Source organism: Labrus mixtus, chromosome 4 (assembly GCF_963584025.1).
Source record: "Labrus mixtus chromosome 4, fLabMix1.1, whole genome shotgun sequence".
Lineage (NCBI taxonomy): Eukaryota > Metazoa > Chordata > Actinopteri > Labriformes > Labridae > Labrus > Labrus mixtus.
The window spans coordinates 29,080,656-29,095,578 of NC_083615.1; the positions used below are offsets into that span (position 1 = coordinate 29,080,656).

The 14,923-nt window shown below is 42.4% G+C and overlaps 1 protein-coding gene and 1 long non-coding RNA gene across 2 annotated transcripts in view; both read left to right on the forward strand.

Moving 5' to 3' along the window:
* The window catches only part of nup93 (nucleoporin 93), a 34,569-nt gene extending 22,228 nt beyond the window's left edge, over positions 1-12,341 (forward strand). The window contains exons 6-22 of the mRNA XM_061036774.1: positions 128-202; positions 1,916-2,008; positions 2,173-2,312; positions 2,434-2,566; positions 3,794-3,951; positions 4,083-4,248; positions 5,013-5,106; positions 7,246-7,437; positions 7,533-7,659; positions 7,790-7,862; positions 9,120-9,164; positions 9,988-10,104; positions 10,229-10,347; positions 10,441-10,558; positions 10,671-10,754; positions 10,862-10,990; positions 11,777-12,341. Of these exons, the coding sequence (XP_060892757.1) occupies positions 128-202; positions 1,916-2,008; positions 2,173-2,312; positions 2,434-2,566; positions 3,794-3,951; positions 4,083-4,248; positions 5,013-5,106; positions 7,246-7,437; positions 7,533-7,659; positions 7,790-7,862; positions 9,120-9,164; positions 9,988-10,104; positions 10,229-10,347; positions 10,441-10,558; positions 10,671-10,754; positions 10,862-10,990; positions 11,777-11,887 (1,974 nt within the window). The 3' untranslated portion in view covers positions 11,888-12,341. The remainder of the gene's footprint in view (positions 1-127; positions 203-1,915; positions 2,009-2,172; positions 2,313-2,433; positions 2,567-3,793; positions 3,952-4,082; positions 4,249-5,012; positions 5,107-7,245; positions 7,438-7,532; positions 7,660-7,789; positions 7,863-9,119; positions 9,165-9,987; positions 10,105-10,228; positions 10,348-10,440; positions 10,559-10,670; positions 10,755-10,861; positions 10,991-11,776) is intronic.
* On the forward strand, positions 2,574-3,521 carry LOC132973355 (uncharacterized). Its single transcript, XR_009672991.1, has 2 exons — positions 2,574-3,171; positions 3,287-3,521. It is a non-coding gene; the product is annotated as an uncharacterized LOC132973355 (long non-coding RNA).
* Positions 12,342-14,923: the final 2,582 nt, after the last annotated feature.

The window sequence follows — 14,923 nt, forward strand, 5'->3', positions numbered from 1 at the left end:
ATGTAAAGTGTGGAGGTACATGATTAGTGTGCCTGATGTTTGCAGCTCACCTCAGCTTCCTTTTCAGAAACTTGACATGTATCATGAGTTATTAATTATCTGTGCGCTCTTTCTTTTTTGATTGTAGCCCAGCTTTGTGAGTGAAGTGACGGCTCCAGGGCGAAGTGCATTAGACAGCGTGGAGGTGGCATACGGACGACAGGTGAACGTTTTTTTTATGTTGATGCAAAATATCTTTCAGCCTGTTCCTCTCTGTGCTGCGGTGTCTTCTGTGTTGAGAAGAATTTCACAAAATCATGCAGATCATGCAGAGGTATCAGTATACATTTCACACTGTTTCATACCTGTTAGATACTCCTTAAGGAAGCTTTCATTTTGCACTGCATTGTATGGAAAGTGTCTTTGATATGTACTGAACAGATCGCTTAAAAAGAAGGATAGTCAGTGCTGACCGGGTAAATTATGCAATGGTGGTGCTGTCTTTAAAAATACTCAAATCAAACTAGTATTAACCGCTGATTTGTGATTCACACTTGAGTTATCTTAAAAAAACATTTCTTGACGGGGCGCCAAATAGCCTTGCGGTTATGTTGCGGGCCCCACGTTCACAGGCTATGGTCCACGTTGAATCAACCACGCGTTCGAATCCGATGTCGTCCTTTTGCTGCACGTCTTCCCCCGCTTTCTCCTCCCAACATTTCCTGTCTCTCTTCAGCTGTCCGATCCAATAAAGGCAAAAAGGCCCCAAAGATAATTCAGCTAAATTAACTTTGTTTTTGGGGTAGTGTTGATGAACTCTTGTGGCCCAAATATAACAACAAACACTTTGAAATATTTACCACACACGACAAAACGTGTGGATAAAATGAGCACAACATGGCTGCAGCACAGTGAACGTTTAATCTCGATTATCTTGTTTTCATGATCTCGGGAAGCCAAAATCGTTGCCCAAGCCCTTCTAGTGATTTTATCCATCAAGAATAAATGTCTGCATTAAGTTGTGATTTCATGAATCAAATTGTCTGTAAATCAGTTTCTGTTATATCTGCCTTCATACACCAGAAGTAAACTCACCTCTTGAACTGAATGAAGCTGAGGAAAGGATTCAGTGAGAGTCTGTTTGTGACGCCCTCCGTCTGATCGTTCACTTTAAAATGGGGTCACAGCCAGACAGGATGTGGCAGATGAAACATATTGATCAATCGGGTGGGGGAGAGGGGATCTCTCTCTCTCTCTCTCTCTCTCTCTCTACCATCAGTCCAACCTCATCATCCAGTTTGACCTTCTCTCTCTCTCTCTTCTCTCTCTCTCCCTCTCTCTCCCTCTCTGTCACTCTGTCCCTCTCTCTCTCCCTCTCTCTCTCCCTCTCTCTCTCCCTCTCCCTCTCTCTCCCTCTCTGTCACTCTGTCCCTCTCTCTCTCCCTCTCTCTCTCCCTCTCTCTCTCTCTCTCCCTCTCTCTCCCTCTCTGTCACTCTGTCCCTCTCTCTCTCCCTCTCTCTCTCCCTCTCTCTCTCCCTCTCCCTCTCTCTCCCTCTCTGTCACTCTGTCCCTCTCTCTCACTCTCTCGCTCTCTGTTTGTTTGTCTCTGATCTTCGACACAACGCAGAACCTTGACTGTGGATTTTTCCTGCGACCATGTGTCGACACATCGCGTGCGGCGTCATTTGCCTCGTTTTTTTCATCCTCTTTGACGACCTTCTAAACATTTTGATTCTGTTTTCCTTGTTTTTAATCGTGAACCACTTCACTCGATGGTCATAGTGTTAGCGTTCAGGACGGAGTTGTAGGCAGATTTTAATTTTCTTTTTAGCGTTCTCAAGCTTGTGAAGAATTTTCATCTCGAATTGGAGCGTTCGACTCGAGGCGGAGCTTGTCAACTATAAACCATTTTTGTCTTTCTCTTCATCTCTCCAGATTTACATTTTCAATGAGAAGATAGTGAATGGTCACATTCAGCCTAATCTGGGAGATTTATGTGCGTCTGTAGCTGACAGCCTGGATGACAAGGTGAGAACCTTGTTCTTTTATACTTTTTCTTTTAACTTAAAATCATCTTTTCCTTCTATATTTAAATATGTTTCCTTTACAAAAACAGAGATTTGTTTGGTTCAAAGGGCTCTTATGCATTTTGTCTTAATGTCTATGTTTCTGTTACTCTCTCTTCCCTCCAGAACGTGTCAGAGATGTGGCTGATGGTGAAACAGATGACCGATGTGTTGCTGGTTCCAGCCAAAGACACTCTCAAAAGTCGCACCTCTGTTGAGATGCAAATGGCCTTCGTCCGTCAGGCCCTCAGCTTCCTCGAGAACAGGTGACTGTACAATCTCAGTAGTTAGTCTTATTTCTTAAGAGGTGTGGGTTTTTTTGTTTTGTTTTCTTAGAGTCTAGATTGCGCCATGATTGTGAACTCTTCTGTTTCTCCTCGGTCTCAGTTATAAAAACTACACCATGGTGACCGTGTTTGGAAACCTCCATCAGGCCCAACTCGGAGGAGTGCCAGGAACGTACCAGCTGGTCCGCAGCTTTCTCAACATTAAACTACCAGGGCCCCTACCTGGCATGCAGGTAAAAACATACACAAACAAACACACACAGACTTTGGGTCCTTTAAATGATCTGTACTGATGGTCTAAGACATGAAACAGGTGATGGAGGAGGTAGTGGTGGGTGTGTCCTCACATCTCACAGTCTTCTCTCCCATCAGAAAATCCATCAGAAAATATCCTGATTACAAACTAAGGAGTGGGAGTGTTGATCCGTGTGCCTTGGTGTCTGAGTAAAATGCATTATGTGCATCTTAATATCTGAATAATTCTTTTAACATCAGGAGATATACTGTGTCAGGTTTTTGTGGGACATTGGTTCAGTCACTTTCTGGCCGCACCTCATTTTAAGACCAATAAGCCCCTGGGTGCACTGAGTACCTCAAGTACATTTGCTTCTGGTGCTAAGCGTGAAAATGATGACTTCATCGGTCAGAAACTAGCAATGACTGTTTTTAAAATCTGCCATTTATATTAACCCTGAACTCCTTCCAACAAGTCAGGTTGTATACATGCTGACTCTGCTGAACACATTTCTTAACCTACAGTTATATTTGGGGCGTCCAAAATATGTGTGAGAGGCATGTCTCTCAGTGAAACTGGAATTTCTACTCAGGGATTAAAAAAGTGTGTACAATTAAATAGAATAAAAATATTTAAAAGTGTCATTAGTACACACTAGTTGCAGGAGTGGATTATTAAAGTAAATTATGTGACATTTTTTTGTTTGTTTCTCTTAAAGAATTCTTCGTTTAACTCCAGACCAAGTAGGTTAAAAATGTTGGGCCCCTATGGACATGTTCTTGTGGCAGTGGCCAACAAAGGACCCTGTGATTCTGATCTTAGCAAACCACTTCATTGTCTTTTGTCTGTTCTCTACCTGACATGTTTTAATCATGCAAACTTTACCTCTACAATCTCTAGAAAAACACTGACCATGACAGAGGAAATCAACCCAGAGTGTTGTCTGATTGTAATCCCTAACCCAAAATCATAAATAAAGAATACAAAAGAAAATGATCTACTTTTCTATCCAAGCTCTCTGTTGTTTTCTTAAGTCTTCCCCAACAAAAACCCTGCTCTGAGCTGGATTAAAGGCTGACTTCTTTGCAGTCAATGTCTGATATTGAAGAGATTATGGAACAGAGATGATAATGGGGATATGCTTTTTATTTAACATTTGTTTTGTTAAATTAAGAATTTGAATTCAGAATGTCCTCACTATGAAATATCTGTTTCTGTTTGACAGGATGGGGAGATAGAGGGCCACCCAGTGTGGGCCGTGATCTACTACTGTCTGCGTTGTGGAGACCTGAACGCAGCCATGCAGGTCGTGAACAGAGTGCAGCATCAGCTCGGAGACTTTAAGACCTGGTTTCAGGAGTACATGAACAGCCCTGACAGACGGTGAGATTGCCTCCTAGTCTTCATTCTAACTCCATATTAAGATGCCCTGATGGGTCAAAGAAGATCAAACCCTTTTGTAATCACGTCCTTCTCCTTTCATCTTTTGTTCCTATCGATTCCCTTCGCTGCAGCCTCTCCCCGACCTCGGAGAACAAGCTCCGCCTTCACTACCGCAGAGTGCTGAGGAACAGCGCTGACCCCTACAAGAGAGCCGTCTACTGCCTGATCGGAAAATGTGACATCAGCGATAACCACGGAGAGGTGGCAGACAAGACTGAAGACTACCTCTGGCTTAAGGTAAACTCTACGTCCTATTTTCTGTCTGCTCATCTTGTGTTTAAGTAAAACATTATAACATGAACATCCACAAAACTGAAGTAACTCTTAAACCTTCATTCTTGGTATTTCTTGGACTTGTGTAGGTTATTACAAGTCTTAAAGGTCACATATTGTTTTCCTTTAACTAGTTTGAAAATGTTTCGGAGCTCCACAAAACGTGTGTGAAGTTTCTTGTTCTAAATCCACTCTGATCCTGTATTTGATCATGACTCTATTTCAGCCCTGTTCAGAACAGGCTGTTTCTGTGTCTGTACCTTTAAATATAAATGAGATGTTTCTGACCACGCCCCCTCTCTGGAAGGGCTTGGGTGGATCGGGCTTTCTTGTCACATGCCCTATTGTTTACATTGGAAATGTAGTCTCAGAGGGCAGAACAAACACCTAGCTGTGGGAGAGTCACCGACCTGGGGGAGGGATTACTGCCCTTTGTGATGTCATGAAGGGAAAATCTCCAAATGGCCTGTTTGAGCACACATTTTCTGAAAAGTGGAGCAGGCACAAGATGGAGAGGATGGACTTTTCTGATAATTGGGGGGTTTGTAGAAGGACTAGAGACATATATTAGTGTTAGAAAAACATGGTAAAGTGTATTTAGCATATTATGTGACGACCTTTAAATGATGCTGATTTCTTGTTAAAAATCCTAATTTGAACTGCAGCTGTTATAGTCATCATTCTTGTATAATTATATATTTAGTGTGCACCATGTTTTGTCCTTGCAGTTGAACCAGGTGTGTTTCGATGACGACGGCGCCAGCTCCCCTCAGGACAGACTGACCCTACCTCAGCTACAGAAACAGCTGCTGGAGGACTACGGTAGGAAGCTTCAAGAATGACCTAAAATATTCAAACTTTATTTCCCAAGAGCTTTGATCCAAATAGAAAATTATAATTTCAACATAAATTTTAGCAACAGAGTCCAACGCTGTGCTGACTATGTCTGCTTATACAGCAATGCAAAGTGTACCTCCACATATTCAACGACATCAATAAATGAGGGGAGAAGAACATACATGCAACAAAAATAACTAGATGAAGCTTTTTGCTTACGATCAAGGAGATTACACCTGTCGCAGGATATAAAAGTCATCACCCCCTCCCAAGTGCTCGTGGTGAATTTTCCTGAATATTACCTGCTGTGTTCTCACATCAGCTCATCCCAACTTCATGCAGAAATTTGACTTGAGGCTCCTCTTTCACATGTTCCCCCTCTTGCATGGGCATTTCTTCTTGTTTGCATACTCTGCTGCAGCCCTCCTCCTCCTCCTCAGCATATGCATCCATGTTGCTTCATCAGACTAAATGTAACTTCATTAGAAACTGAGTATCTGGTATCTCTTCCTGTGTTTTCTTTCATGTTCTTTTCAATTTCCCAGAAAGAAAAGATATCACAATGTCACCTTTTTTCAAATATCGTGCAGACCTAACATGTTATCAGTGCATGGACTAGTGAACTCTTTTAAGCTGTATCAGAACCACTACAGTGCAGCGTGTTTATGAAAACACAACAATATCAAGAGCTGTTTACAAACTACACTCTCCAATCACACCTCCACGCGGCTGTATTGGACTGCTCTCCACATCTCTCTTCGACAGTTCAGTCTCTCTTAAAGTCAGAAACAGGATGTGTACAGTCCCTCCTTAGTCGGCATTCATGGTGTTGCAGACGAGAAAAGTCTCAGAAAATGTTTATTCAAACTTAGAGAAGAGCTTGAGAGCGAGATGTTCTGGCCCTCTGCCTGATCCCAACCCTGCATCCCTTACCCCCCACATCTCTTGTACTTATACTATGAAACTCCCTCTTTTATACAACCTCATGCTGTCTGATACACAAAAAAGGGGAATGTTTTTGCTTCAGGGCTTCACTCTCAAAGATTTTAAAAGCACAGTTTTCTCTCCCTGGTGTTGCCCTCTCCATGGGCCGACCCTGCTCTGGTCAGATAAGACTGCAAGCTTTTCCTCCCTCTGTAGTGCTCACCCTCTCCATTCCCTCACTCTCTCTCTCTCTCTCTCTCTCTCTCTCTCTCTCTCTCTCTCTCTCTCTCTCTCTCTCTCCCCCCCTCTGCACAGCCTGTAGCCTCGTTCTGTTTCCTCTCTGCTGCTCCGCTCCCTCGGTTGTCTGGCACAGTGTTCCTCGTTGTCCTCCATCTTGCTTCACAGCGGGTTGCAAAGCCCAGAGCCTCTCTTCATTTCTCCGCCAGCCTCGTCTGTTCTGTGTTTCTGAGCTTTCTTTCCTGCATCTCCTTCTCATTATTTAATCCTTCTTTCCTTTCTCCTGTGCCGTAGTATCCCCTTTTTCCTCACACTAGTTTTCCTCTTTTACATGTGCATTTCCTCTTTCTCCTTTTCTTGTTTGCAAACTCTGCTGCAGCCCTCTTCCTCCTCCTCCTCCTCCTCCTACTCACACTCTTATCTCTCCTCTTTCGTCCTTTTTTTCTTCTCTTCATCGCTCTCTCTCTCTCGCTCTCCCTTCATGTCTCATGTGCTTTTTGCTTTTTGAACTAAAGTGCTGTAAGTCTGAGATAAGGCTATAAAATGGCTGACATGGTCCACCCTGTTCTACTGCTCAAACTTTGAGCCAGCCAGAGGATTAAAGATTATAATTAAAAAGTAAACTTGATGACTAAGTACCTGCGCTGGACAAAATGTTTTCAAATTTCTTCAATGTCAGTTGCCATAGCAACTGTGAGTAGCAGATGTTGCATGTACAGACCTTGAGTTTACCTGGATGTTTGGTTAAAAAAAAAAATTGTGGTTATGAAATAAATTAATTCATGACAGATTGAAGGAGTTGATTTACTCCTCCCCTCCTGGATGATAAAGTATATCTCATGTTATCAATCAATCAAACCTTAAGTTCCTCTCAGGAGCTTTAAGAAAGAGTTGATGGTTACTTCTCTTTTCTCTTTCATCTAAAACGCCTTCTTCTTCTTCTCTCTTTTTTTCTTCCAACAGGAGAGTCTCATTTCTCTGCGAGCCAGCAGCCCTTCCTGTATTTCCAGGTGTTGTTCCTGACAGCTCAGTTTGAGGCGGCGGTGGCGTTCTTGTTTCGCGCCGAGAGACTCCGGAGTCACGCTGTTCACGTGGCGTTGGTCCTTTACGAGCTGCGGCTGTTGCTGAAGTCGTCCGGACAGAGTGCGCAGCTGTGTGAGTGTAATCAGATTTCATTCTACACCATGGAGTGGACAGCTTAGACATATGTTTTTAAGTCACACATATATGTGTTCACTTGTTCTCTGTAGTGAGTCAGGAGCCTGGTGACCCTCTGATGGTGCGTCGCCTTAACTTCATCCGTCTGCTCATGCTGTACACTCGCAAGTTTGAGTCCACTGATCCCCGGGAAGCCCTGCAGTACTTCTACTTCCTACGGTAGGCATGACCATTTTTTTTGTTTTTTGACCTTATTTTACAGATCGGGACAAGAGAACGTGTGACACTCATGCTTCAGATTTCACGATGGCTCGTGTTCAGTGATGTTTCTGTCTGTGTCGTTCTGCAGCAATGAGAAAGACAGCCAGGGAGAAAACATGTTCATGCGATGTGTCAGCGAACTCGTCATCGAGAGTCGAGAGGTGAGTGATCCACATTCACAGACAAGCACTCGTGATGCAAATACCTGTATTGTTGTTCAAAAACACTTTCGGTGACACGGTCGGTAATTTTAAGTGATCCATCGCTGCTGTATATTTCAAAAGTTAATCGTGGTTATTCACATTTTTAATCACATGTTTGGAATTCCCTTATTTCGCATTTAGAAATAAAAAGTGTTAGGCTTTTATTTTGAATTTTTGTACTGTCTTAAGCTGAGAGTACTCTACTTGATGTTTGAATTCATCCCTGCTTTTATTTTGAAATAAAGCAATGACCTTCTGTTAGATCGAAGGTTACAACATGAACTTAACCACAGAAAAATAACTTTGTGGTGGATTATCAATGGTGCGCCTAAAGGGACAAAATAGTACGCGATTTAAAAAATCAATGCATTAATTTCAGACCTTAATTAATTGGTGATTAACTGGTTAATGTGGACAGCGCTACTAGAAACCTGTATGCTTGGCATCTACTTTATATTTTACATATGAAGCAATGCTCATGGCATGTGTCTGTGTTAAATACACCAGGAAAATATAAAATAAAGAAATACATATTTATGGCTCAGTGGTAGAGTCGGTCGTCTCTCAACTGGAAGGTCAGGGGTTAGATCTGTGAGCTGCAGCCACATGTCGATGTGTCCTTGGGCAAGACACCTAACCCCAAGTTGCTCCCGCTGCTAGAGCTTTCAAGACATTTTTGTTCAGGCAATTATATGTGTTAATGGTAAATGGACTTGAGCTTGAAGCACTTTTCTAGTCTTAGACTACTCAAAGCTTTTTTACACTGCAGGTCACACCTACACATTCACACACTGATGGTAGAGGCTGCTCTATAAACTGGCCATCAGTATAAGATAATCCCATTCATACACTTGCATATGCTGCCGGCGTGGCTGCAGCCCCCAGACCTAACCCCGGACCTTTCAGTTGAAAGATAACCGACTCTACCACTGAGCCACAGCTGCCCTTACCTGTACAAAATTTAGGTTTAGTACATGTTTGAACTTTTATTTATTGAAGTGAAATTAGTATATATACAGTATATCTAGACCTATCACTCAAGGGAAACAAAACCCTAAAAGAAACTGAATCTGAAGAGCGTCATAATGTGGATTTATCTAAAAGCTTGGTTTGATTTATTCTCTGAAGTAAAGGTGCACCTTTTTCTCAGCTTTGATTTGATTGATTTTTTTTTTTATTCTGATTAGCTATTTTTTGTCTTTGTCTTTATTACAGTTCGACATGCTGTTGGGGAGATTAGAGAAAGACGGCAGCAGGAAGGTAAGAAGATTGTGTCTTTGATCCCTTTCACTCGTCTCTTCTGTGCTCATCTTTTTTTTTCTACAAATGTTTCCCTCTCAGCTCCTCTCCTGCCATCTCTCTCTCTCTCTTCATCTTTCTCTGCATCAGATTTCTGCTCTGTCTGCGTGACATTCTTTATCTCCGCTCTGTGTGGGGGGTTTCAGTCTGTCAGACGACGACAGAAATCGTCATGTCATCCAAAAGCTCCTCAGTAGTTCATTGTAGCTTCTGCTTGTGACGTTTGTGGGGCTTTTATATCCCCCTAAACTGACATTGCTGTAGGTTTGGTACCACCCACAAGACTGACAAGATGTGTTCACTGTGTGTTCAGAGGATTGTACTGCATATCTGGATCCTAAACACCGTCTAATTCAAGGTGGCACTAGTGCTCTAACAGCATGCAGCACTGTTTATTGTACTGTAAATTCAACGGTCTTTGGATGGATATGATTTGTCTTTATTTTATTTGTAAGAGTGCCACTTCTTATTTACTGCCTCTCATCATGGGTGTAGTACGGGGAGGGAGGGGGACTGACTACCCACGGCCCCAATGTGGAGAAGAGCTCTTATTGGACCTTAAATAAAAATATAGATGCTTAAAAAGCGATCCAATGCCCCAAAAGGTGCCAGATTTTAGCTTTATTTTCTTTATCATGTGTGACAGTAGAGATGCAGGCAGGTAACAGGGGTAGACACTGAGGGGGGATTTCATGCTAATAACATCTCAAGCTTAATTTAAGTCAGGGAACTATTACCACTGCAGCGACCTCACTCTCTCGCTCTGGTCTCCTCCTCCCTCCAGCCCGGAGTCATAGATAAGTTTGCCGGGGACACCAGAGCCATCATCAGTAAAGTGGCTCTCGAGGCAGAGAACAAGGGCCTGTTTGAGGAGGCGGTCAAACTGTACGAGCTGGCCAAGGTGAGCAGGCCGTCCTCTTGTAATCTCTTGATTCCATTTTGAGCACAGTATTTCTGCATAATCATTGTCCTTTCAGTCCCACCTCACCGCCTCTCTGCGTCTCTCTCCATTATCATCTGTGTAGAATCCAGATAAGGTGCTGGAGCTGATGAACAAGCTGTTGAGCCCGGTCATCGCTCAGGTCAGCGCTCCTCAGTCCAACAAGGAGAGGCTAAAAAACACTGCAGTGGCTATTGCTGAGAGGTGAGAGAGATGTTCTGAGAAATCACTGCTACCAAAAAACAACTTTGCATGATTCATTTAAAAAACTGGGTGATATCGTCTTTGCTTCACCAGGTATCGCTCTCATGCTGTATCAGGAGAAAAGTCGGTCGACAGCACTTTCTACCTGCTGTTAGACCTGACGACGTTCTTTGATGAGTACCATGCAGGTCACGTCGACAGAGCCTACGACGTGAGTCTGATAACGCAGGCGGAGGAGTGATGTGTAACACCATCTCAGTTCTGTACATTGTACTGCGGTTATCACACCACGCTTACGTTGTTCCCCTCTGTTTGTCGATCAGGTGATGGAGCGTTTGAAGCTTCTTCCTCTCAGTCAGGACAGCGTCGAGGAGAGAGTCGCTGCTTTCAGGAACTTCAGTGACGAGGTGAGATCAAAATCTGAGCGCTCGATAAAAGGAACTTCTAGACTATCTCACGAGTCGGGGTGTTGTTTCTTTCACTCTTCCTCACAAGTGTCCTCTTGTGTCAACAGGTACGACACAACCTGTCCGAGGTTCTCCTGGCCACCATGAACATCCTATTCACTCAGCACAAGCGGCTGAAGGGGACGCCTGCAGGGACGCCGGGGCGACCACAGAGGACCATCGAAGACAGAGACATGGTGAGGAGACAAAATAAAGAGACACTCTGATATATTTAAATGAAGAATGTGCCACATTTTACACATAAATACAGCAGAAATCGAGTATATCCTCAGTAAATGTCTCTCTGAGTCATGACCTTCAACAATGAGTGAGAAGCATGTGTCCCGCTGGCTGTGATGTTGTTGTAGGAGCTGTGAAAAGGGATGGCCGACTCCTCTCCTTGCTCATAAAAGCTGCTTTAGTCAAGGACTAGAGAAAAGAAGAAGAACTTACTCACTGATTATTTGAATGTAACGTTAGTGTTTTTAGATCACGGTCATTCTGTGTCAATTTACATGAAATGTGAAGCTAAGTGTGCTAACATTAGCCTGCTAACACTGCGATTTTTGGGGCTTTTATGCATTTACTGTAGAGAGGACAGTGGGTAGTCTAGGTAACGGGGATGACAGAGAGGGGAATGACATGCAGTAAAGTTCCCGTTCTCGACTGTATTTTGAGGACAGATGATAGAGACGGAAACAGGACATTTTCTAGAAAGTGCAGGAGTGCTTGTGTGGAAAAGGCTTATGAGTAGGTTCATTACAGACAACAGTCCAGTAGTCTGACATCGGCTAGTATTATTTCAAAATAAGATTCATGTCAGATAAAAACACACCGGCCTTTGTTTCTATGCACACACAGAAATGTACAGGCTTGTCGATTATTCCAGCATAAACAAAACCTGAAACTTCAGAGAGAGAAGTCTGTCGCTGTATGTTAACGCTCTCCACACCTCCTTCTTCTTCTTCTTCTTCTCTGAACAGCAACTCCGCAATCAGGCCAGAGCCCTCATCACCTTCGCTGGTATGATTCCTTACAACATGGCCGGAGACACCAACGCAAGACTGGTGCAGATGGAATTACTGATGAACTGAGACCAAACACATTCTCACACACACACACACACACACACACACACACACACACACACACACACACACACACACACACACACACACACACACACACACACACACACACACACACACACACACACACACACACACACGTAGCCAGATTGCATCCTTATGAGTTTCCTCCTTGACAGCCAGAAACTTCCTGGCTTTTGAAGAAACGTGTCACATTCACACACACACACACACACACACACACACACACACACACACACACACACACACACACACACACACACACACACACACACATTTTTGTTTTGTATAGAAAATTACATTCATCAACAGAAACATCCTTTCTTCACCCCCCTGAGTTCACATTAAATATCCGTCAGTTTGTTTTGTTGTATCGTTTTTCCATTTTGTTGTTTCATATTTGTATCTTTGATGATTTGGAATAAAACTTAAGTTTTCATTTCAGTTGTATTTTTTTAATTTAATTCACTTCATTTCCATTACATCCACTCCTTCATTTTAATAGATTTTATTTTTAAATAATCCCCCACACATTAAATGATGCATGTGGAGAGCAGCCAGTCCAGCGTATGCTGTTCATTCAACTCTGTGAGCTTTTATTTTGAAGGCTCAGTTCAAAGACTTATCTGCAGGTTAAATTTCAGTTTTACATTTTTAAGGCTTGTTTTCTCAGTCAGGGTCGTTGCAGTGATGAATTTATTTCACACTTTGTACTCATTAATTCATCTCGTGTCTGTCCTTTTCCTACATTGCAACAAATCCCCCCAAAACTGTATCTTCTACAAGTTGTGTTTCTTGTTTAGAGCATTCAGTTTATTCAAAGAAACTTAATTTAAAACATCCACTATGAGGCTTAACTCGACCTCTAATTTGGACCGTTAGTATTTACATTTTCCATCAAAGCCTCAGCCTTCTCCCTCAGTCCAGGTTGTAGCAGTAATGGATTAATTCCCCCTTTGAACTCATTAACTGGAAGGAGATTTGGCTCTACACTTGTTGCTCCTGCAGTAGAGAAGTGAATGTCCTGAGACTGAACAGAACAAGGTGTTCAGTTTTCACCTTTAAATCTGCACTCACTTTTATTTTCACAGATAAATGATATTCAACAAACCGTGTTAGAAGTTTTCTGTAATATTGATTAAAATATAGCATGTTTCAGTAAATTGAATTCCCCCCTGTAAGGACATTTCTCTTGTCTGAGGATCAATATAGTGTACTTAGCAAATTCTACTTATCGTCCAAGTGCTCATCTATAGACGGAGAGAAGTACTGTTTGTCAGATTAACCCTGGTGTAATGTGAGCGAGTTATGGTCTTAAAGTCAGTGCTCCTGAGTGCTGCAGGAAGCAGCCATGTTGTCTCTGCAGGCTGTAGATCAGTATCAGTGACATGTTTAGTCCCCAGCAGATGGTTTGTTGGCTTTAACTTGACTACAAGACTTGAGGGATATTTGGAGTAACAAAGGGAGCAGATATCAAATTCCTTTTCAAGCTTGCTGTGAGGAACTTTGTGTTGATTTTGGCGCCCCCTGTGGACAAAGTGGTACCTCTTATTTCTGCTGACTTGTCCTGTATATGTGTCACTGTCGGTAGTGATTTCTTTTTTTTTCATCCATCCATCCATTTTCTTCTGCTGAAATGCAGAAGAAAATGGATGGATGGATTGTGATATTCTCCTACTTTCTTTTTAGCAGTCACATGTATCGTTCATGGTCAATATTTGATGGTGAAAATGTAAAAAGAGGCGGTTTCTGTAGTCTCCAAAATTGTAATATTATCTGCTTGAAATGTTATTTTTAAGTGTTTCTTTTCAAATGCTTTCACCACCATTACTTTGTAACCAGCCGGAGCTCGTCAAGTGACCATTCAAAACACGATAGTAACCCTTACAACCCCCTTTAGAAAGAAAGTGCACATTTTGGGGGTAAAAATCTCCCTTCATGCCTCGTGTTAGATTTGTGGCCCACTCTCTCTGTCCTTCAGTCTGGCCTGAGAGAACACAGATGGAGGCTCATTCTGTCTTGGCTGCTCCACATTTCTGCTCAGAGATGTTTGAGTTCATGTACGGACGCAGACAGAGACGAGCCAAGCACTTTGAGCTCCACGCTGCTGCACTAAAACCAGAGCCATGAGCACAGAAATACCAACACTAAAAAGCTCTGCCGTGCAATGTGCTGGAATATTTAGGTGTTTTCTTTTTTTTTTTAACATCTCTGCATGGTTTATGTGTGTGTCTCTCAACATCCAGCAGCAGAAGAAGAGCTGCCTTCTTCTCAGGTGTGTGTGCTGCAGCTGGTGTTGTGAATCAGGCCGATGACACACACCTCCAATAAGCCGGCTATTTCACAACACCAGGGTGGCACCGCACCGCTGACGACGAGAAGAAGAGTCGAGACATGAGGATGCAGGAGCTGCAAGGAGAAACGTATTTTATATTTGCACATCAGAATGAAGCAGAAAGTGATATTTGCTTCTTACCTGTTTTGCTACACAGGTTAAAATGTCTCAACTCTCTGTAATGACTTTTTTTGCTTTTCAACACATTCATAACATAATTTCTTTTTCCTCCACTTAATGACATGGACTCACATTTATATTTATTTCAAATCTGAGAACTACATATTCATACTGAAGTAAATCATGTGAAAGATAAACATTCCTGTTACACATGATGAAACACTCAGACACTTTTTAAACAGTAAAATATTTCATACCCCTCTGGTGTGTTAATAAAAAAATAAACCAATATTTTCTCTGTGTTTGTTCTGCTGCTGTTTGTGTTCAAATTGTGTATGAACTTTAGGAGCTTGTTTTTCATTTCAAAGAGGAAAAAATAGACAAAGACAGAAATTGAACTTTATAATCGGTTGTACTTAATGGACTAAATAATAGAGCATGGCCAGTGAGTTAGAGTGGTTTAAAAATCAGTCTGAAATGTATTTCAAATCTTAAGTGTGTTCAGTGAAACACCTGCTTTAAATGCCACAGCATGTGTCTATACTTACGGGCTTCAACAGAGATCA